Here is a 24,901-nt window from a genome sequence, read left to right as displayed (position 1 = left end):
ATACACTTACAGTTCCAGAAAAATGAAATACTCCTTGCGCGTTTCAAAGACGTCCACCAGTTGTAATATGTTCGGATGTTTCACCCTGGGAGAGAGAACAATGCATTTCAATATTGGCTGCAGAAGCAAGAAGATTATTCTCCCTGAAGACTGAAAGAGGGGAACAAAATATTAATAATGGTGAGAATTGCAAACCTCTGAGAAATCTGTTTGGGTCTTTTACTAGGTCGAGTTTTCAAAATTTAATTGAGCTAAGTTTGACCTCTTGATCAAGGAAACACATTTGCATGTCGGGTGCATTTGTTTAAAGTTCACTGCTGAACGATGGATTCTAAGAGGTGATTTTTCGAGTACGTGCCCATGCCTTTGGATGTTTGGACAAATGCTGGTGGCAAGCAAGCTTCAACCCTGCCTTCCCAATGCAACATGAAAAATTAACCCCCCCACCCCCTCAACATTTAAATAACCACCTTGGTGGCTGTTCAGTCTCTTGAGTCTTAGAAACCCAACATAAACTACCTCGCTCCCTCTCCAGCTTTAGTTTGGCATAAGTTCATCAATAGTGTTGATCTGGACCTGAAAGGGTTTGTGTTCTAGGACCTGCATTTCAATCAATTTACAATAAGCACGCTGTTGGTTAGAAGTGGGGCAAGAGTGACAATGGCAAACAGGGGTGGAAGGAATGAGTGCTAATTTGTATTTCACCTTGCTGTTAGGGCTAAAATGGGGAGATTTTGGGGCCAAATTTACTGTTTAGAAAAGTCATCTGCTGCATTGAGCTTCAGTGGGCATGACACATGCTGCCAATCTATAGAGTGGTTTCAAAACTTAAATCTTTGTGCAACTAGAGTCTCCTATGAGATCACTTGCTACTTCCTAGAGCCACTTTGGTCACCTTAATAAATAAAGCTTAGTATTTACACATTAAATTATTTATAGCATTTATTCATTTATTCAAGAAAGGGTGTAAGGACAGTCCTAGAAACTACAGGCCAGTTAGTTTTACATCAGTGGTGGGTAAGGTTTTAAAAACAATAATCAGGGGAAAAAAATCAACAGGTACTTGGAGAAGTTTGAGTTAATTAAGGAGAGTAAGCACAGATTTGTAAAAGGCAATTCGTGCTTGACAAACCTAATTGAATTTATGGATGAAGTAACAGAGAAGGTTGATGAAGGGAATGCAGTGGATGTTAATTAAATGGATTTTAAGAAACTGTTTCAAAAAGTGCCACATAAAAGGCTGGTTAACAAAACTGAAGCTCAGGGAATAGGAGGGTGAGTGTTCAATTAGATAAAAACTTGGCTGAAGGACAGAAAACAGCGAATCATAGTAAATGGTTGCTTTTCAAACTGAAGGATGGTAGACAGTGGTGTTCCCCAAGGGTCAGTGCTGGGACCACTGCTTTTTTTGATATATATTTAAATGACTTGGCTCTTGGAATACAGAGTAGAATCTCAAAATTTGCCGACAATACCAAAATTGGAGATGTGGCAAACAGTGAGAATGATACAAGCTGCTTCCTACAGGACATAGATAGGTGAGCAGAATGGGCAGAGAGGTAGCAAATCATATTTAATACAGTCAAGTGTGAGGTAATGCATTTTGGCAGAAGGGATAGGGTGAAGCAATATATACTTAATGCCGCAATTCTGAAGAGTGTGGTGGAACAGAGACCTTGGGGTGCATGTGCATCAATCTATGAAGGTGGTCAGACATATTGAGAGAGCGGTTAGTAAATCATATGGGATCTCGGGCTTCATAAATAGAGGCATTGAGTACAAAAGCAGGGAAAACATAGAAACATAGAAAATAGGAGCAGGAGCAGGCCATTCAGCTCTTCGAGCCTGCTCCTCCATTCATTATGATCATGGCTGATCATCCAACTCAGTAACCTGTTCCTGCTTTCGCCCCTTACCTTCTGATCCCTTTAGACCCAAGAGCTATATCTAACTCCTTCTTGAAAACATACACTGTTTTGGCCTTAACTGCTTTCTGTGGTAGCGAATTCCACAGGCTCACCACTCTCTGGGTGAAGAAATTTCTCCTCATCTCAGTCCTGAAAGGTTTACCCCATATCCTTAGACTATGACCCCTGGTTCTGGACTGCCCCGCCATCGGGAACATCCTTCCTGCATCTACCCTGTCAAGTCCTGTTAGAATTTTATAGGTTTTTATGAGATCCCCCCTCACTCTTCCGAACTCCAGCGAATATAATCCTAACCGACTCAATCTCTCCTCATACGTCAGATTCACCATCCCAAGAATCAGTCTGGTAAACCTTTGCTGCACTCCCTCTATAGCAAGAACATCCTTCCTCAGATAAGGAGACCAGAAATGTACACAATATTCCAGGTGTGGCCTCACCAAGGCCCTGTATAATTGCAGCAAGACATCCCTGCTCCTGTACTCGAATCCTCTCGCGATGAAGGCCAACATACCATTTGCCTTTTTTACCGCCTGTTGCACCTGCATGCTTATCTTCAGCGACTGGTGTACGAGAACCAGGTCTCGTTGCATATTCCCCTCTCTCAGTTTATAGCCGTTCCGATAAGAATCTGCCTTCCTGTTTTTGCTACCAAAGTCGATAACCTCACATTTATCCACATTATACTGTATCTGTCAACTTGTCCAAATCACCCTGAAGCCTCTCTGCATCCTCCTCATAACTCACCCTCCCACCCAGTTTTGTGTCATCTGCAAATTTGGAGATATTATATTTAGTTCCCTCATCTAAATCATTAATATATATTGTGAATAGCTCGGGTCCTGGCACCGATCTCTGTGGTACCCCACTAGTCACTGCCTGCCATTTGGAAAAAGACCCATTTATCCCTACACTTTGTTTCCTGTCTGCCAACCAATTTTCTATTCATCGCAATACACCACCCCCACTCCCATGCGCTTTAATTTTACATGCTAACCTCTTATGTGGGACTTTGTCCGAAAGCCTTCTGAAAGTCCAAATAAACCACATCCACTGGCTCCCCCTCATCAACTCTACTAGTTACCTCTTCGGAGAATTCTAGTAGATTTGTCAAGCATGATTTCCCTTTCTTAAAACCATGCTGACTCTGCCCGATTCTACCACTGTTCTCCAAGTGCTCTGCTACAAAATCTTTGATAACGGACTGTAGAATTTTCCTCACTACTGACATCAGGCTGACTGTTCTATAACTCCCTGCTTTCTCTCTACCTCCCTTTTTAAATAGTGGGGTTACATTAGCCACCCTCCAATCTGTAGGAACTGTTCCAGAGTCTATAGAATCTTGGAAGATGACGATCAATGCATCCGCTCTTTCTAGGGCCACTTCCTTAAGTACTCTGGGATGCATACCATCAGGCCCTGGGGATTTATCAGCCTTCAATCCCATCAATTTCTCCAACACCATTTCTCTACTAATACTGATTTCCTTCAGTTCCTCTCTCTCACTAAGCCCTGTGTTCCCCAACATTTCTGGTATGATATTTGTGTCCTCTGTTACCTGAACCTTTATAAAACTCTGGTTAGACCCCAACTGGAGTATTGCATCCAGTTCTGGTCACCACACTTCAGGAAAGATGTAAGGGTCCTTGAGAGAGTGCAGAGGAGAATTATCTGAATGCTTCCAGGGATGGGGGAATTTTAGTTCCAAGGTTAGGTTGGAAAAGCTGGGATTGTTCTCCTTGGAACAAAGGAGATTGAGGGGAGATTTGATAGAGGTGTACAAGATTATGACAGGCTTAGATGAGTTATAAAGGGCTAGGGGACACAGACTGAAGCTTTTGGGTAAGAGATGACGGGGGGATGTGAGGAAGAACTCTATACGCAGCAAGTGGTAATGACCTGGAACTCACCACCCACGAGGGTGGTGGAAGTGGAGACAATCAATGATTTCAAAAGGAAATTTTATGAGTACTTTAAGGAAATAAATTTGCAGGGCTATGGGGATTGAGCGGGGGTGTGGGACTGATTGGATTGCTCCATGTAGAACCAGCATGGACTCGATGGACTGAATGGGTTCTTTGCCATAAATGGCTCTATTTTTTATGGCCATTTATTGTCCACCTCTAATATATTGCCCGTCCCTAATTGACCTTTTGAGAAGGTGGTACACACTGCTGTCATAGTGCACCAGTGTTGGAGGGGGTAAATGTTTAACATGGTGGATGGGGTACTGATCAAGTCAGCTGCTTTGGGCTGGATGGTGTCGAGTTTCTTACGTGTTGTTGCCTGATTTATTCACATTAGTCTGGTGGGACTTGCTTATCTGATTCTTTTAAGATTCTGCTACTCTGGTGAACTCTGCTTAAGTGAGGGGGGGTGGAGATTTTGTATCAGACATGGTGCTTTGAGGCCTCACACACTGGCTGTTATCAGACACAGCCTTCAGTGTTGAGAATGCGCATTATTCAGGCCTTCAAAACAAGTGTTGGGTTGGTGGGTAGGTGGGGCGGTGGGGGCGGGGGGGTGGTGGGCTGACAAGTTCGACTAACCTGGGAGAATAAAAGTAAACAAGCTGAAGTGTTTTTTTCCCGTCGGAATCTATTTTGTGATGCTTTTGTTGTTGTTTTGGCATCAAAGTCTGTGTCTGATCTTTGAAAATCCTCAAGCTCAAGAGACTTACAATATCCAGAGATGCAATTCAACAACCTATGCAGACTTCCTATCAGCTGCTTTTACTATGCCATGCATTCAGGATCGCTCCATGCCATCAGGTTTAATGTTTCCCCCTGCAATGTTGACTGGATGTCACTGGCTGGGTTTACAGAGACTTGTTTTCTGTACGTGCACTTAGTGCTTTGACATCATGGTGGGTTTCTATTTCAATCCAAACATTTTTGACATTGGTACTTCTGCTTCTGCTTTGGTTGTGTCAGCATCACAGACTAACATCTGTATTCCGCCAACATTATGAATGTGGCTAGTGCTACCTAACCCAGACATGACCTGCTGATATGGTAGTCATGATAACGAAAAACTTATAAATGGAGATGGTCTAAAGATGGGTCTTGAAGATTTCAAGTGATGGGACTTTGACTATTTCCTTTAGCAACTTGTTGCAGTGTGGAATTGTTCTTGGAAAGAAAGATTGTTGATACGTTGTCTTGGAAACAAATGGTCTTTGTAGTTTATGTGGATGGTTACCCTATGTTTTGTCACTGCCAGTGGACACTAGGTACTAGTTTCCATCAATTCCTACCAGGTCATTCCATATTTGATAGAACATGGCCCATCTACTTTTCTCCCTCCTTTGCTGCAGTGATTCCCATTCCAAATCTTGGCTCAAGGATGTGACACTGGTGTATTTCCCATCCTGACTCATGCAGAAGTGTGCTGCATGTCTTTGGATCATTTCAAACTTATTTATATGTCTTGCCTTGTAAGTAACCCACACACAACTTGCATACTCTAGGACTGGACGAACAAATGTTTGGTAAGCTGTAACTCTAATATTTTTGTTGCAATACCAAAGATTCCTCCTCAGAAATCCAAGAACCCTGTTTTATTAATGTCATAATACTGTTTGCGCTAAACTGGCTCCGCACATTTCGCGGAAAGTGGGTCAGTGCTGTCAGTGGAATAAGTCGGGTCTTTTACATTTGCATGACCAGCTGACAATGGGGGGGGACTGCACTTCTGCCGTTGCATGCACTGTAGTAATATAAAAAGAGCTATAGGTCTTTCTCGGAGGTCTCCATTCCCTGTAACATTGGTGGACAGCAAACTCATTACTCAAGGGTGCTGTTCTTTTGTTGTTGTGACAAACTTAAAAACTGTCAAGCTTGCAGTGTCTGATCAGAGAAGTTAGAATATTGGCTGGTTGGTAGCAAATTAGAGATAGAGAGAAACATTTTCCATTGGTGGGGGAGGCTATGACAACAACAACAACAACAACTTTTATTTATATGGCGCCTTTAACATAATAAGATGTCCTAAGGCACTTCACCTGAATGTTATAAAGCAAAAATTGACACCAAGCCACTTAAGGATGACAAAAAGCTTGGTCAAAGAGGTAGGTTTTAAGGAGTGCCCTCAAAGAGGAAAGCGAGGTGGAGAAGCAGAGAGTTCAGGGAAGGAATTTCAGAGTTTAGGGCCTTGGCAGCTGAAGGTACAGTCACCAATGGTGGAGCGATTAAAATCGGGGATGATCAAGAGACCAGAATTAGAGGAGCGCGGATATCTTGGAGGGTCGTGGGGCTGGAGGAGATTACAGAGATAGGGAGGAGTGAGGCCTTGGAGGGATTTGAAGAGAGAGATGAGAATTTTGAAATCGAGGCATTGCTTAACTGGGAGCCAATGTAGGTCAGCGAGCACAGGGGTGATAGGTGAATGGGACTTTATGAGAATTAGGACACGGTTAGCAAAGATTTGGATGGCCTCAAGCTTAGGGAGGGTGTAATGCGTGACAAGTGACATAACCTTAAAATCAGAGCCAGGCCATTCAGGAGAGAAGTTCGGTAACACTTCTTCATGCAAAGGGTGGTGCTAAAAGTACAGCATTCTCTCCCACCAAAAGCAATAGCTGCTGGTTAAGTTAATAATTTTAAACCTGAAATCAATAGACCTTTGTTAAAGAGGGGGATTAAATGATATGGAGCTGTGGTGGGTAAATAGAGTTAAGGTACAGATCAGCCATGATCTCATTGAATGGTGGAACAGGCTAGAGGGGCTGAATGGCCTACGTTTGTTTCTATATTCCCATGTAAATTAACTGCTCTCTCATAACAGCATGTAAATAGGATTATTGGGACCAAAAGCAGAAAATAAAGTAAACCGATAATTTAGCCAAAGTACAAAGACTGGTATAAGTTTTGGAAAGGACTGATTGGGTGGCAATGACTCTGGTATAAACCTGTGAAATACCTATATACTAGGAGTAGATAAACAACACCACCCAAATTACATCAACAGGCAATCTGAAAGGTGACTTCATAATGGACAATAAAATAATTATTGGTTTCTCAGATCAGATATATTCTGTTTACTGTGAAGAAACAGTGTTTTTTCTTTAGAGTGCTATCAAAACATTGCAGAATAAATATTTTGTTCTTATAAAAGCACATTATTTACATATTTATTAAAAATTAAAAGTTCCCTGCAGTCCTGCTTTGCAGACATGACCAATGATTTTAGAGGAAGCTGCAAACCAAAGATAAGGAGAAGGCCTGGGAATTCAAGGATTATGGACTGCTCAATAATTGGGGATATTCAAGGGTGAGATTGCAATGCCAAATTCTTTTTTTTACCAAGTGGAGCATTCCTTTGCGATGGGCAGCCTGGAGCTCACTAAACTCCTCAATGCTGAGTAACAGTCAGGCATAACAGTCCAGGAACCCGGGTTTGATTCTGGGTACTGCCTGTGCAGAGTTTGCAAGTTCTCCCTGTGACCGCGTGGGTTTTCGCCGGGTGCTCCGGTTTCCTCCCACAGTCAAAGACTTGCAGGTGATAGGTAAATGGGCCGTTGTAAATTGCCCCTAGTGTAGGTAGGTGGTAGGGAATATGGGATTACTGTAGGGTTAGTATAAATGGATGGTTGTTGGTCGGCACAGACCCGGTGGGCCAAAGGGCCTGTTTCAGTGCTGTATCTCTAAATAAATAACTAAAACTGAAGTAGATTGGTACATCAAAGTACGTTGTGGTTGGGGCCATGTCTACATGCAGATATATATCCACAAACACAACACATCCACACAAGATGATACACTTCGTCTAAAATTGTTTTGTTTTTGGAGACTGAAGTTACATTGAGAGTCGCCAAGGACTATTTGCACTCAGTAATTTCATTGTATAAATTGAAATCATATTGTGAAATCAATCTGTTCTTGTAAATAGCATTTTAAAGTTCCAATCTAGATTGGTAAGAGAGGCGACTGGTTTGGCCATTATGGATTTTGGTTTATTACGCCATTAACTGCAGCAGAAAATACTTTATTCTGGACAGTTAATGACTCATATAAAATACCCAAGTTATTTATAGAGATGAAACATTTTAAACTGTCTTTTACTAATGCAGCGGTAGAGGTTTTGAGGAATCGCGAACAATTTTGTTACAGAAACTCTAACATAAGATAGCTTTCAGCAATTGCCTGCAGAGAACTCAATTACTTTTGGACATAATGAACATTACACCAGTCTAACCTTATCTTTGCTCAAAGAATAAGTAATAGAGAAATGCACTGAATAAAATTATACAAAGCAGCATGATTCAGACATAAAGGGCTGAATTTTATAAGCCTGCCACCGAAATCGGTGGCGGGCGAAAAAAAATGGTGGACCACACGCCAAAGAGCTACTGTGATTCCGAGCACGGTGGCTCATTTAAATATCCAGGGCGGGCCAGCCCCACCCAATCACGCGGAGGGGGCGGGCTGTTCATCCCCGGCAATGGCGCCAGCTGCCTGTGCGCAGGGACTGACTCCATTTTTAAAGGACTGTTAGCCCTACTGGCAAATTTAAGTATTTAAAGAAAGATTTAATGAAATTAAATAAATACATCTCTTTTTCCCCTCGCCCACCCCCAATAACAATTAAATTAATTATTCGCCCTTCCCCCCCAAAACACTTACCTTTACCATCTGACCTCACCCACCCAACTGCACAAACTTTAAACTATAACCCTTCCCACCATCCCCTACATCCATGATGTTAATTTGGCTCCGCCCCCCCCCCACCCTGCACTGAGAAACTTACCTCCTCCCCCCTCCCCACCCGTGTTGCGTCTTGTTTCCCTGGACGGGGATCCGAAGGCACTGCAGTTCCGGCCGCCAGGGTGAAGATCGCAGCAGGACATCAGGAGGTGACAGGAGAGTAATTAATTCAGGTATTCTGATTTATTTAAATATTTAAATTGTTGTCCCATTGCCGAGCGCTGGGGTGCTGCCATGAGGCCTCACCGCCGCCGGCAATATCAGGCCGGGCCCTGCCAGTATTGAGGTCCACGGTGGGCCTCACTCGGGGCCATCTTCAGGCCCCTTCCCCCGCTACATATCTCGACACCGAGGGCTCTATAGAGTCCAGTCCAAAAGGGCAGCCACAAATTGGTAAGTTAAACAGTGAGTTAGTGCAGGGTTGGTTTGTAAAAATAGGGAGAAAGAGCTGTGGAAGTGAGATACGCTGAGTGAGAACTGAGGAATGCACAGCCACTGTTGTAGCCAATATCTTCAATATGTGAATGTCAGAGACTGAGAACAACCCAATGAATCCTGGAGTTATGGATGGCGGAGGCCATGGAGAGATTTTAACATGAGGATGAGCAATCAGCAATCCAAAGGTCTGGCAGACATCGTCCACAATGACCTGGAGCCTCAAACCTGACTCTTGAGCTCTTCCACCAATATGTTGGGTGCTGGGTGTCCACCATGGATGGGCCAAATAGCCTCCTTCTATTCCGTAAATGACTCTATGACTCTATGTAGCAATAAGTCTGCTCTGATCAGCTGCTTAGTTCTGTTGTTAGCACGTATGCGCCAGTTTGAAAGCACTTTTGGCTTTGAGTCAGAAGGTGATGGGTTCAAGTCTCACTCCAGCACACGAACGCGGGAAACTAAACTGATCTCCAGTGCAGCAGTAAGGAACACTGACTTATCCTTTGAACGAGGTACTGCATCCCTGTTCCTGTGGTTCAGGTAGATTTTAGGGATCTGTTCAAAAAACGAGGACTCCCCTGGTATTGTAGTCAACATTCCTCCATTAACCAACACCACCAAAAGCACATCAACTGGTCATTCATCTAATTGCCGTTAGTCAGATCTTGCTGTGTGCAAACCTATGCTACTCTGCATGACACTACCACAGACCATCTCCTTCTGATTCCCATTGCCCTGTGTGAGAATAGAACTGTGGGCTTCTAAGAGGTGTCAGAATCCTTCTCTCCTGGGTTCTTCCACAGCAACATTTCTTAAAATGAAGGCAGACGTCCCTTGAAAGCAGAATGATCCACATAATAACAAGAGACCTTCCAGTAGAATGGATCCTGAGTGATTATCCTTTAAAACAATGCAGCCACACTGCACTTTAGCATGCTGACAGCACCTTATTACCGAGGTCTTTTCTTGATCTTTGGCAACCCACCAAAATGTTGCTGAGTGCTGAATTTGTCTCATTGATAATTTTATGCTTACACAGAGTTGCCTTCACAAACCTTCACTCCACAGGCTTCAATTCTGAGCCGCCAGCATTTTCTTTGTACTCCATATTTTTGAACAAATGTAAGCATACTAATATTAAAGTGCATTTGAGACACTGAAAGAACTGAATACATATTCACCGAGGTTGAATGGCACCGTCATCACAAACACAACTTGCATTTGTATAGTGCCTTGAACATCCCAAGATGTTTCACAGGAATCTCCTCAGACAAAAATTGACGTCAAGCCAAAGGAGCAGACAGTAGGACAGGTGTCCATAAACTTAGTCAGAGGGGTTGAGAGAGGGAATTCCAGAGCTTAGAGCCTAGACAGCTGAAGGCACAGCTGCCAGTGGTGAGGCGAAGGAAGTCGGGGATGTGCAAGAGGCAAAAATTGGAGGAATGCAGAGCTCTCGGAGGGTTGTATGGCTGGGAAGAGGTTACAGAGATATGGAGGGGCAAGTCCATGGAGAACTTTGAACACAAGGATGAGAATCATTGATCCAAAAGGGTTGGCAGACTTATTTCTTCATGACGTTCTGTTTAAAAAACTTTATTTTTGGCTAATCATTGTGGTCAAAGCAAAGGATGTTGTGTGCAGATCTAAAAAGGGATGGGCTTGCTGGGCCTGATTGTATTTTCTTTTCCTGAGATGAGTAGTGGCCTTACGGGTAGTTGCATCCTAGGGTACAAAGTATTGGCCTCACATAGAGATCCAGCAGTTCAGGGAGAAGACAGGGTGGGAAAAAATGCAATGGAACATCAGCTACATTTTTTTATCCCCCACACTTCATGTCAAGACTGCGAATAGAAAGAGAATAAAACTTTGTTTTATTAATGGCTTCAATACTGGGCTCAATCGATATTAATAAAAGAGAAATACTTCCTTTAAACTTGGCAGCTGCTGTCAGAAACTGCAAGGAAAAGAATGAAATGTTGGCAATTCTTATGCTAGGGTTCAGTTTTTAGTTTACAAAGGATTCAACATTCGAGACATACATAGTTTGAATAAAGTATGAGTGTGCTCATCAGGGACCTCCAACTGGACGAGGTAGCAAAATTGTCGGGACTTACATGTTTAAAATCATGATTTCATTTTTTGCAGCCTTCCTAACTTTTCTTCCATCTTTCTTTAAAAACTTCTTGCAAGTGTACATTTTTCCGGTAGATTTCTCTTTTGCTCGGAATATTTCACAGAATTCCTCTCTGTTTTGAAAGAGAAAGAAAGAAAATATTGGAGATTCTATAGAACACGATCATTTAATTTCAAGGCAACAAGTCTATCAGAGAGTAGGTTTTATGCATGAAATATGCCTCAGTCAGAACAATACCACTAATGAGTTTTTCTTGTCATGTATAAGAACAATTTCCAATGTCAAAGTTTATGGAAGATAAAAAACTGGGAAATGTTAAATAGTGATGTGGAGAGCAGCAAACCTCAGGAGGATATAGACAGACTGGTGAAATGGGCAGACACATAGAAAGTGCAATTTAATGAGGCTAAGTGTGAAGTGAGGCACTTGGGAGAAACAACATTGTACGGCAGTATCATCTAAATGGTACTTTTTTGTGGGGAGTGCAATAACAGAAGGTGCACATTCACAAATATTTGAAGGTGGCAGGGAATGTTAGGAAAGCCTATGGGATACTTAGATTTGTAATCAGGGGTATCAAATACAAAAACAAGGAAGTCATGCTAAACCTTTACAAATCACTGGCTAGGCCTCAACTGGAATTTTGTTGGTGCAACAGGGCCTGCAAGGTGCAGGCAACCCCTGTGTCGGCTGTTTGTGGGACTCCCGGCCTAGTTACTGTCAGGTCTCCTGTCCCTTTAAAGACAGGTGTCCAGCCCCAGGAGTTTCCGGCCAATCGGAGGGCTGGTAGTTCAGCAGTCTCAGCAGCGCCCCCAGGATCGATGGCCATTGCTCGGACTACGCTGGGAAGAGAGGACGCCATGGGAGCAGGTCACCTTCCCATCCAGTTAAGTGGGGTAGGGCTGTTTGTTGAGGGCGGGAGGGGGGGTGGGGGGGTGATTGCCCTGTGGGCAGCCATTGTGCTGGGGGGACCCTCTGAGCACTATAGAGTGCCCGAATAGGAAGCCTTCTCCACCAGCCTGCAAGGAGGCTGCCAGGATTCACCAGGCGGCTTCCCCACACGGCACAGGGCCCACTCGCCACTCGTACAATGCCAGCGGCAGTGGGAAGAGGCCCTTAATTGGTCACTTAAGTGGCTCAGTAGGCCTCTTGGCAGGAGGGCCATCCTCCACCTTCCCTGCCACTGGTAAAAAGGCATGTGGGCAGAAAGCCGACAGGCACTGAACCCCACCTTCCTCACCATTTTACGGTCTCTCCTGCCTCCCTGCCTGTCCCCAGAGGTGTGTTCAATTCTGGGCACCACATTTTAGGAAGGATGTCAAGCATAATAACCAGGGATGATGGGCTTTAGCTATGTGTAGAGATTGGAGAAGATGAAATTATTCTCCTCGGAGCAGAGAAGGTTAAGGAGAGACCTAACATTATGAGGGATTTTGATAGAGTAAGTAGGGAGAAAATATTTACTCTGGAAAGTGGGTCGGTAATCAGAGATCATAAAAATAATTGGTAAAAGAACTCGAGGGGAAATGAGCAGAAATCTTTCGCATGGAGTGGTGTTACGATCTGGAATGCATTACCTGAAATGGTGGCAGAATCAGATTCCACAGGAACCTTCATGTATTTGAAGAGAACTAATTTGCTGGCTGATAGGGCAAAGTGTGGGATAACTTGGCTAGCTCTCTCAAAAAGCCAGCATAGGCATGATGGGTCAAATGGCCTCCTTCTGTGCTGTAAGATTCTATAATTATAAGTTGGAATAAGTGATTGTGGAACGTCTTGGTTACTGGAATGAGAAGCAAGGGTGAAAACACCAGAGAGATATGGAGGATGTAATGAACAGAACAACTTTCTCACTTGGGCTAATTTCCCTTGAGATCCAAGTCAGTTTGGCTCTGTGGATCTGACCCTTATTAAATGTGCTGACCCCAATTTAATGCAGTACCTCTAGAAAATAAGAAACTGAGTAGGGAAGAAGAGCAAAGGGATCTATGGATACAGGTGAATAAATCATTAAAAGCAGCATTGCAGGTAAGCAAGGCAATATAAAATGTTAACAAAGCACTGGGACTTATTTCTCGGGGTACAGAAATAAAGAGTAGTGAAGTTATATTAAACTTGTATCAAACCCTGGTTGGGCTGCACTTGGCGTACTGTGCACAGTTCCGGTCTCCTTACTATAAAAAGGACATAGAAGCACTGGAGAAAGTGCAAAAAAGATTTGCAGGGATGATACCAGAACTGAGAGATTACAACTACTGGGAAGGATTGAACAGGTTGGAACTTTTTATCCTTAGAAAAGATTTGGAGGAGACCTGATAGAGGTCTTTAAAATTATGAATGGACAAGGTAGATGTGGCAATAATAGGGGGAATTATAAACCCCTAAAAAAGGGAGGGTTTGAATCAGGTGGAATGTTAAAATGTTAAAAATCTTAAACCCAAACCAATCCACATCCAGATTCACACAAAGGCCAAAAGCAAAATACTGTGGATGCTCGAAATCTGAAATAAAAACAGAAAATGCTGCAAATACTCAGCAGGTCTGGCAGCATCTGTGGAGAAAGAAACAGAGTTAATGGTCGGAATTTTACCCTCAGTTCCGCCTCTACCTGGCCTGGGGGTCCAGTCTGGATTTTACGATCCCCAGGCCCTTAATTGGTCTGAGGCAGGACTTCCACCTCATTTGAGGCAGGAAGTCCCGCCTCGTGGAGCTGTCGGCCAATCAGCGGGTCGGCAGCTCTTAGTCCCAGCAGTGCCACCGGGAGCGGTGGCCACTGCTGGGACTGCACCCCAGCTGAAGACTGAAGAGGAAGGATGGCCCCGGGAAAAGGTAAGTTTTTGGGGCCTCACTGGGAGTGATCAGTCGGGCCCCAGCAAGCTAAGGGTAGTTGATTGAGGGGACGGGTGGCGTGTTGTGCACTGGGGGTGGTTGGGGCATTGGGGGCAGCCCTCCATCAGCCACAGGGTGCCTGATCAGCAGGGCCACCGCTCCAGGCCGTCGGAAAGCCACCTATTTTTAACAGGCAGCTTTTCTCGGGCCTGGGCCACCCACCAGTCAAGGGTAAAATCTCAGTGGTGGCGGGCAGAGGCCCTTAAGTGGCCGTTAACTGGGCGGGCTGGTTTTCTCACAAAATGGTGGCGGAGGCGTGAGTTGATCTGGAAGTGCCTCCCCAGCTTCCCACCTCATTGTACGGCCCCCCCAACCCCCGCCACCATCCCACTCTTTGGGAGGGGCGAAAACTCTGGACAATGTTTCAGTTCTGTGACCTTTCATTCCACATCCAACTGGTTCACTTTCGATTTTACTGGGCACCCAGTCCACTTCCAGGAGGTAGGTGGGTCGTTTGAATATTCTAGCGAGGCTGCACGCCTCACATTGTTTTCTGTTTTTAGGTTTAACTCTGGCCAGCTGGGTTTGCTGGGCTCTGGGAAACCTGACAGATAAAGGGTGGTGAGGAAAGCTAGATCCAATAGGCAAGTGCTTTTTCAGCACTGCCTGTGGGCCAGGAGAAGCAAGGAATTCTTCCCTCCAAAACTCTATCCCCTAAGCTTACCTTCCCACCACCTCCTTCCCATGATCAGATACCCTCCCACTCCCTGAGCCACGATGTGTGCCCATCGCTTTTGATCTCCCCCCTTGCACCCTCCGGCTTTTCCAATCACCCCAACCCCCACCTGACTTCTCCACTTCCCAACAGCCAGACAGTCTCTCAATCTGGTTGGGTGCAACCAACAAATTCAGCAGGACCTAAGGAAAACCTAATCTTTCAGGTTTCCCGGCTGCAAAACTGCCCCTGCTCCACCCCACTCCCCGCGTCCCTGTACATATTGGCATGAATATTTCTACTTGTGGGAGAATCCAAAACCCGGGACCATAAATTCAAGATATTTCCTGACTGAATTTATCAGTAACCAAGGAAAATGTCTTTACTCAAAGAGTGATTAGAGTATGGAGCTTGTTACCACGGGCAAATAGCTCAAATGCTTCCAAAAGGAAACTAGATAAGCACATGAGAGAAAAGGAAATAGAAAAATATGCTGAAAGGCTGAGATGAAGCAACAGGCCGGAATTTTCCCAGGCCTTTGGCAACAGGCTGGGCTGGTGGGACGGCTGGCAAAATGGCGTGGGAAGGCATCGGAGGGGGTTCTTGACATCTTACTGCCACCATGCCACTCTGCCTGCCAGGAGCCCAATTGAGCCACTTAAGTGGCCAATTAAGGCCCACTTCCTGCTTCTCCGTCTGGGGGCTGTCGCCGCATGGGTTAACCACCTAGTGAAACCAGGCAGTCTTCCAGTGGTCTCTGAGCAGAGTCCCTTCTTTAGGGACACTCCATGGCTCATGGAGGGGGCCCCCCGGTGGAAATGGCCGCCCCTCTGGCAACGGCACCGCCTGTCCTCAGCGACCCACCCTCCAACTCCCAATCTCTGGGTCCTGCCTGCCAGGCCCCGGTTACCCTGAACCCCACTTACCCCCCCTTTGAGGGCGCATAGGCCATTGAGGCACCCTCTCCTCACAGCTGCAAATTCAGCAATGGCCACCTCTAGCGATGGTGCTGCTGAGGCTGCTATGTTGTTGGCCCTCTGATTGGACTGGCTGCTCTTGGGGGGCGGGCCACAATCCATCATTGGGACGGCAGCCCCGACAGCGGCCTAAGCAGGGTCAGCTCCCGATTTTGGCACTTGCAGTGGGACTTCAGCCATCCCTGTAAAATTACGACCATAGAATTGAAGGAGACTCAATTGGTGTACAAACACCAGCATCTTATCTTGATTTTATGAGGAAGGGTTGAACAGGTTGGGCCTATACCCATTGGAGTTTAGAAGAATGAGAGGTGATCTTATTGAAACATATGGGCCAGAATTTTACTCCCCCCTGTGGGAGAGGGCTGATGGTGGGGGGAGTCATAAAATTGAGTGGGGGGGGGGGGCATTCCTGACACCTTCCTGCACCCACTGCAATTGTACGAGGGGTGGCAACAGCGAGAAACAGCCCATCCACCCCAGGCCCATCAAGGCCCTTAAGTGGCCAATTAACTGCCACTTAAGGGCCTCCTCCCGCCACTGCCTGTATTTTACCAGTGGTAGGTGGGTGGCTCGGGCCCTCTAGGAGGCTGCCAAGTGAAACCTAGCAGCCTCCTTATGGGCTGGTGGTGGGGGGTGCCCTCCTGATCGGGCACCTTGTGCACCACGGAGGCCCTCCCCACGGCCCAACTGCCCCCACTACACAACACTCCATTCCCCCTCCCAACTGATCCCCCTTGTCTCACTGGGGCCCAGCCGATTGTCTCAGGCGAGGCCCGAGACACTTTCCTCGTTTTTGGCGCCAGTGTCTCTCTTGCTCCTGTAGCTGGCTGCAGTCCCAGCAGTGGCCACTGCTCCTGATGGTGCTGCTGGGACTGAGAGTTGCCAGCCAGCTGATAGGCCGTCAGCTCTTGGAGGCGGGACTTACTGCGTCAGAGGGGTGGAAATCCCACCCAAGGCCAATTAAGGGCCTGGGAAGCATAAAATCCTGGCGTGGGCTCCCCAGGCCCAGTGGAAGCGGGCTCGCCCCTGACTTTTTGGCTGGGGGGTGGGGGTGGGGGTGGAGGTGCTGGTGGGGGTGGGGGTGGGGGTGGGGGTGGGGGTGGGGGTGGGGGTGGGGGTGGGCCCTCCCATCAAAACATAAAATTCCGGCCATATAAGATCCTGAGGGGATTGGCAGGCTGGATGCTGGAGGGATGTTTCCCCTTATGGGCAAGACTAGAACTAGAGGGCACTGTTTAAAAATAAGGGGTCTTCCATTTAAGATGGAGATGAGGATAAATTTTTTCTCTGAGGAATTCTCTTCTCTAGAGAGCACTGGAGGCTGGGTCATTGAATTCATTCAAGGCTGAGTTCGATAGATTCGTGATTGACAAGGAAGTCAAATGTTATGGGGGACAGGCAGGAAAGTGGAGTTGAGACCACATTCAGATCAGCCACAATCTTATCAAATTGCACAGCCAGCTCAAGGGGCCGAATCGCCTACTCCTGCTCCTAATTTGTATGTTTGTATGTTCATATAGCCCAGACTATTTGGGCTGAATGTTCTGTTTCTGTGCCGTATGTTATTTGTAATTCTCTGTAATTTCCACTAATGCCGAGGAGAGGGATTGAAGCTGTGATCAAGTCTGCAAACTGCACAGCTTAATTGCCCAGTGTAACCTCAGTGGTTCAGGGGTTCAAAACTGTTTCCACTATCTGGCTCTGTTCTTGGTGCCCTGTTCATGTTTTTGCCTTTGACTCTAAGTTGCCATTGGTTTAAGACATGGTACGACCATGATCCATGAGTTTAGTACAAAGGCCATTACAGCATTGGTACAACACACGATCATTCTCATGAACCATGTTTTATAACAAAGACTGAGCCTAGGACAGGACTAAGAACATAATAGGAGCAGGGGTAGACCATACAGCCTGTCGAGCCTGCTCCGCCATTCAATACGATCATGGCTGATCTTCTGCCTCAGCTCCACTTTCTCGCCCTTCACCAGTTCTGAAGAAGGGTCACTGACCTGAAATGTTAACTCTGCTTCTCTCTCCACAGATGCTGCCAGACCTGCAGAGTATTTCCAGCATTTCTTGTTTTTATTACCTTTTGGATCTAACTATTCTATCCGATTTTTCTTACTCCTTCCAATATTTAATTGGAACCCTTCAACATAATGAATAAGTTCCCTGAATGATTTTTCTCAGATCCCTTCAGAATCTTGAAAGCCTTAATTGGGTCACCTTGGAATCGTTTTTCCAGAGAAAACAAGTCTTCCCTAACTTTTCTTCATAAGTTATCCTAACACCTGAAATATCATCCTGTTCATTACACTTCCATCTCTAGGGCAATAATATCCTTCCTCTGATTAGGTAAGCAGAACTTCATAAAATACTTCAGATGGGACCCAGAAACAGTTCAACCACTTTTGATTTCAATTATATCCTTCTGTTTATGTAATCCAATATCTTACTTACTTCTTTACTGCTTGGTGAACTAAATGATCTTTTCTTACTAAACGCTTTTTATTATGTTCTTAGTGGAGACTTTCACTTCATCGATTTGCATTGAACTCAATTGCGAGTCCCAGAAGTGAAAGGACAAGTTCCAAATTCACTAGTCTCTTTCAGTTATCAAAGTGGCTTATCTTTAGATTTACCATTCTGTAAAATCACATTAGGTCTCTAAAGCTCCAGTGCCAAGTATTGTTCACATCCATCTACTTCCGGTCTTCAAGTCAAGCTTTTGAACTTACTCTTTCGTTACATTCTATTCTGTGCATTAGCTAAAGAGAGACAGAAATTATAATCTCAGGCAGATACAAAAGCTCAGAGGCTTTGCTATGTACTTACGTTTTGACTGTTTGTCCCAGATCATATTTGTCTGTTACATCTGAAGGGTTGTTATAATCCTTTTTGTCACCGAGTGTTATGCAGCCAAAAGGCATTGCTGATGTTTGCCTGTGTAGAAAGCAAAACAAAAGCAATTAGTTCATAAGTGCATTGTATAAGGAGATTCCACCAAGAAAGTAATTTAGCCCATTTTAGCTCATCGATCTGGAAATTAACCCCAGAAATTAACACCAGGATCTTGCCAAGTAGATATAGAGTCATAGGGTCATTTTCTGCACAGAAAGAGGCCATTCGGCCCATCAAGTGGTTGTTCTCCACGGAGCAATCCAGTCAGTCCCATTCTCCTGCTCGAGTCCCGTAGCCCTGCAAGTTTATTTCCTTCAAGTGGCCATCCAATTTACTTTGAAGTCATTAATTGTCTCCACTTGCACCACCTTTGTAGGCATTACACCTGCTGTGTAAAAATTTCTTCCTCATATTCCCCCTGCAACTCTTGCCCAAAACCTTCAATCCGTGCTGCCCGAAACCTTGTACCATCAGTTAATGGCAAAAGTTTTTCCTTGTTTAACTTATCTATGTCTGTCATAATCTTGTCCATCTCTATTAAGTTTCCCCACAATCTCCTTTGCTCCAAGGAGAACAACCCCAACTCTTCCAACCTAACCTTGGAACTAAAATTCCCCATCCCTGGACCCATTCTGCACCCTCTCAAGGACACTCACATCCTTTCTAAAGTGTCATGACCAGACCTGGACACAATACGCCAGTTGGGGCCTAATCAGATCTTTGTAAAGATTCAGCATAGCTTTCATGCTTTTGTACTCAATGTCTCTATTTATGAAGCCCACGATCCCAAGTGTTTTACGAGCCACTCTCTCAATGTGTCCTGCCACCTTCAAAAATTGATGCACATGCACACCCAGGTCCCTCTGCTCCTGCACGTTCATTAGAACTGTGCCATTAAGTATATATTGCCTCTCCTTATTCCTTCCCCAAAATACATCACCTCACACTTGTCAGTATTAAACTCCATCTGCCACCTGTCCGTCCATTATGCTAGCCTATCTATGTCCTGTTGCAAGCACTTCGTAACATCCTTACTGTTTGCCACACCTCCAATTATTTTGTCATCGACAACTTTTGAAATTCTGCTCTGTATTCCAAGATCCATGTAATTTATATGTAGCTAAAAAGCAGTGGTCCCAGCACTTAATCTTGGGGAACACTACTGTCTACTATTCTTCAGTCTGAAAAACCACCATTTACCACGACTCACAGTTTTCTGTCCTTAAGCCAAGTTTTTATACAAGCTGACACTGACCCTCCTACTTCTGAGCCTCAATTTTGTTAACCAGCCTTTTATGTGGCACTTTATCAAATACTCCTGCGCATTGGTGCCCTGTGCAGTGGTTAGCACTGCAGCCTCACAGCTCCAGCGACCCGGGTTCAATTCTGGGTACTGCCTGTGTGGAGTTTGCAAGTTCTCCCTGTGTCTGCGTGGGTTTCCTCCGGGTGCTCCGGTTTCCTCCCACATGCCAAAGACTTGCAGGTTGATAGGTAAATTGGCCATTAGTAATTGCCCCTAGTATAGGTAGGTGGTAGGGAAATATAGGGACAGATGGGGATGTGGTAGGAATATGGAATTAGTGTAGGATTAGTATAAATGGGTGGTTGATGGTCGGCACAGACTCGGTGGGCCGAAGGGCCCGTTTCAGTGCTGTATCTCTAAACTAAACTAAACTAAACTAAACTTTCTTAAAATCCATGTAAACAACATCAACCTTCTCAGTTACTTCATCAAAAAATTCAATTCGATTAGGCAAGCATGATCTCCCTTTTACAAATCAAATCCGTGCTGCCTTTCCTCAATTAACCAGAACAATTTCCAGTGGGTCAGCCAGTTTATGGCCTGAACATGGCATCAGTATCATGGACAGCAGTCTGTCCAGAGGGTCTTACTGCTGCCAGAGACAGTAGCATTGCTACAGTTAAATTAGAGTGGTGATGCATCCAGTGGTGCATGAAAAATTTCAGCGTGATCCCTTCCACTTCTTGCCGCAGAACATTGATAAGCAAAACATTTTCCAATATACCAAGGAACAGGATATGAATGAAAGAGACTTGTCTTTGTGCAACAGCACATAAAGAAATTGCAGAGTATTCATAGAATGATACAGCACAGAAGGAGAGCATTCGGCCCATCGTGCTTGTCCTGGCTTTTTGAAAGTTATCCAATTAGTCCCACACCCCTGCTCTTTCCCTAGAGCCCTGCATATTCTTCCTTTTCAAGTATAGATCCAATTCCCTTGGTTATTGACCTGCCTGCCAGTGGAAACAGTTTCTCCCTATCTACTCCATTAAAACGCCTCATAATTTTGAACACCTCTATTAAATCTCCCTTTGTGAACATGTTAAATGATTTTTATTCCCCCTAATATTGTTTGAGAGGCCTTCCCAGTTGAGTTACCAGTCTAACAATAGAGAGATACTTCTAAAATGGGAATGTCTCGAATTGCTTCCATTTCAACTTAGCTGTTAACTTGTTGAATAAAAATGGAAGCAGTGTGGAAAATATCAGTAGATATGATCTGCTGCAGACTAAATTTTTGCACACAATTTTAATTTTGAAAAATTGTAACAAAAGATGTGATTGGCAATTTGTCGAAATAAATGTGTCAGGCAACACAAGGGTCCTTACTGTGCTGATACTGTCCTTTTAAAAGCATGTCGAGGACACAAAGCTGAAGATCTATACGGGCATCTTTATATATGCGGCTACCATACAAGCGAATTATCCACTTAACTGGAATTTCACTACTACCCTTCATTGCCTTCAGACTTTATGCTTTTATTATGTGGTAACAATTTATTGTCAACAAATCATGCCGTTTTAATGACGCGATCACTGAACTGATCTCTTAGCACATTAATTAACTCAGTGCATGAGATTTTAATTCACTCAAAACCCATTCACTTTTACAGAGTTAAAATTGGACCTGGCACTGTCTTAAATGTTGCACAAGGGAATGAGTCAAATATTTGTCTCAATATCTGCCATCTCAATCTAGTCAGTGAATTTTGTGGACAAGAATTAAAAAAACACAGCTAGGTTTACACATCGTCACCAACACTGCACATTGAGTTAATAAAGGACATATAAATTATATTTGTGACAGAAAGCTGCCCATACTTTTCTGGTTCTGTGAGCACCTCCGAACTTGGATGTGCTAAGTTGATTTTGATGTCATGAAACAAGATAACCCAAGATTGACTACTTGAGGGTTGTTAGTGCTGGGGAATGGAACATTTTCCAATTTCAGGCACACTTTGTCAGCATAAAGAACTTCCAGATTAGGTATAACATGAGTTGATAAAAGGGTAAAGCTCATTCTGCACTGCTCCAACGAGTTGTGTCAGACCCAGCCATAGAAAAACACTTCCTTATTGCTGTGTGACAGTTTTCATGCCCCTATCAACCATGCTATGGTTTCTTTGAAGAAACTGTTTACATTAGCAGGACAGTCACTAACTAGAGGACACAGATTTACAATAATTGCCCATAATGCTGGGGGATGGGGGCAGATGAGGAGAATTTTTTTTTGCACAGTGAGTTGTTATGATCTGGAATGGACCACCTGAAGGGTGATGGAAATAGATTCATTCATAACTTTCAGAAAGGGAATTGTGTCTTTACTTAAAAAGGAAGAAAAAAGTACAGGGCTATGGAGAAAGAGCAAAGGAGTGGGACTAATTGGTAGCTCTTTCAGAGAGCTGGCACAGACATGATGGGCCGAATGGCTTCCTGCTATGCTGTGTGATTCGATGATTCTTTGAGAGAGATTGTCAATTTAGTGTTGTGGATCCACAATCAGTCGGGACTACTTTGGGATGATTATTTCATGTCAGATTCCTATAGCCAACAGATATTCATCCCATTCCCCTCCGTTGAACATACTGATATGCCAAAGGTCAAAGGGCAGAGTGTTGATGAACTGCAGCACCTCCATTCTTCAACAAATGGAGCATAACTGGCATCGCTGGACCAATGTGCTTCTTTATAATTAAAAATGTACTGCAACAAATTTTATGCCAGATTTTGTGTCTAAATATAAGTCTGGTTACATTGTATAAACAATGTTGGGATTTTTGTGTCTAAATATTAGTCTGGTTACATTGTATGAACAATGGATTTTGTGTCTAAATATTAGTCTGGTGCATTGTATAAACAGCACAGAGATATGCTGAATATCTAGTAGGAAAACAGAGCGGGTGTAAACTCAGATTATGTAGCCCTTTTTTTAAACTCCTGGGACAAATGACATATCCTGCTGCTCTTCGCTGTGTATATACTTTGCATTTTTGTGAAGAGTTTTACAAGGAGAACTGTGTAACATTATAAATTATACATGATGAATCACAATGTCACAGTTTGTATTACATATTAATAAGTTAAAGTAGATGAATATCTAAATGCTACTGAGTTTCGGTCTGTAGATCAGGTCGGAGTCTGGCCTGTCTCTCACTTCCAAATTCTCAGTGGATCACTGTTTCCCCCACCAGTGGAGTGGGTACCTCTGCATTATTAACATCTAAAAAGTACAAACCACCAGTGAATTATGGAAACTGTCAGAAAGAGTGAAAAAAAAGTAAGACCTTGCATTTATATAGTGCCTTTCACAACCTCAGGACATCCCAAATTGCTTTGCAGTCAATTAAGTACCTTTTCAAGCATTGTAATGCAGGAAATGCAGCACCTAATTTGCATATTCCAAGGATCCACAAACAGCAATGAAATAAATGGCCATATTCACAGTTTTAGGTGTTGTCTGAGGGATAAATATTGGCCAGGACACCAAGAGAAGTCCTCTACTCCTCTTTGAGCCAGACCGTGGGATCTCTACGTCCAACCGAGAGGGAAGGCACATCGGAAAGATGGCATTCTGACAGTGCAGCACTCCCTCAGTAATGCACAGAACTGCCAGCTTGAAAGCACATTACAGGGCACTGTTAATTAATCTCTTCCTTTCATGCCAACATCTTTAAAGGGGGCTCAATTAGTTCTTACCTGAAGCATAGACAGAAATCCAGACTCCCTAACATTCCAATCAGTTAGTATTCAGCTCAAGTAGAGGAAGCAGATCTAAGGCTATGCTGACATTGATTTATTCTACATGTCAGGCCATTACTTATCCTGAAGTTAAATAATGATACAGCAAGGCCAGGCACAGAAATATCAGAAATTACTTTATTTTTTGCTATTTTAAACATTAAAAATATGCCAGAGGAGAGTCGTTTGTTGCTCACTTGCCTTCTTTCAGTTTTCATACAATTTAAAGTATATGAAATGTCCCTGAAATACATTAAAAAAAAATTTAAAGTCTAAACTCCTGTCAAAAACATTTTCTGGATCAATCCGCCAGTATTTTGAGGACTGGGGCAATGTAGCAAGTTATATCTCCTCACTTGGTTCAGCAGAAAGCAATCCTGAATCTTTAATCCAGGCCAACATTTCCGTGAAGTATTGAGGACATACTGCATTTTTGGAGATGCTGTTTTTTAGATAAGGTGTTAAACCAAGGCCCCCATGGGCTAGAAGTTTGTTGGCCATTTGTTGTGCCCAATGTACAGGCATAGAGTAGGGTCCTGAGCCTCCAATAGGCTGTGGTCGCATGTGGAAGTATATTGCCTGCCATTTTGATTGGAATCTGCTGTAGGTGTTCAGAATGCACACTGGAAATATTTTAAATGCTCGCTAAAATATTTAAATAATGCATCCTACACTTATTAAGATGTCTTGTCCTCCCTTTACTACAAATAATAGAAACACCAATACCAAATTCAGAACAAAAAATAAATGTTTCCAACAATACAGTTCCATCAGGGTCTAATAATTAACAGAAATAATGAAGAATTATGAGTGGCAGTTTGAGAACATGTCACCTGCAAATTAAATTTGCAAAGTCTTTGTTGCCTTCCACATTGATAATGTCATGCATGTTCCGAGTAGCTGTAGGTTTAACCTGAGGTAATAGCTCTGCCTCACCAATTTGCTAGTCTATTCCCATCAATGCTATTCCCAGTTTTTTCTTTGGTGATGACTCAATTCAGTTGTTGAAAATGTGTTCTGGAATTCCATCCACAAGACATATTCCAAAAGCCAACATTCATCCCACATTTACCCCCCGCAACGCCCCCCCACCCCTAACTTTCCCATATGAGTTTGTGGGTCTTGGACCCACATCCGATTCTTACTACAAACCCCAACCTATCGATGGTTCATCTCTTAATGCACTGAACTAACCAGTCCAAATGTTCAACTGGAAGTTCTTTTGACCCATCTT

At 44.0% G+C, this 24,901-nt stretch overlaps 1 protein-coding gene across 3 annotated transcripts in view; it reads right to left on the bottom strand.

Annotated features, from left to right (window-relative positions):
- The window catches only part of LOC137380412 (caM kinase-like vesicle-associated protein), a 143,482-nt gene that overhangs the window by 61,173 nt on the left and 57,408 nt on the right, over positions 1–24,901 (bottom strand). For all 3 annotated transcript variants that reach the window (XM_068052341.1, XM_068052342.1, XM_068052343.1), the window contains exons 2-4: positions 18,561–18,668; positions 11,182–11,313; positions 11–85 (exon numbers count right to left, since the gene is read on the bottom strand). In XM_068052341.1, coding sequence (XP_067908442.1) covers positions 11–85; positions 11,182–11,313; positions 18,561–18,668 — 315 coding nt within the window. The remainder of the gene's footprint in view (positions 1–10; positions 86–11,181; positions 11,314–18,560; positions 18,669–24,901) is intronic.

The sequence above is a fragment of the Heterodontus francisci genome, chromosome 19, assembly GCF_036365525.1.
Source record: "Heterodontus francisci isolate sHetFra1 chromosome 19, sHetFra1.hap1, whole genome shotgun sequence".
Lineage (NCBI taxonomy): Eukaryota > Metazoa > Chordata > Chondrichthyes > Heterodontiformes > Heterodontidae > Heterodontus > Heterodontus francisci.
The sequence above is the reverse complement of the archived record's forward strand: the minus strand, read 5'-3'. Positions and strand labels throughout refer to the sequence as shown.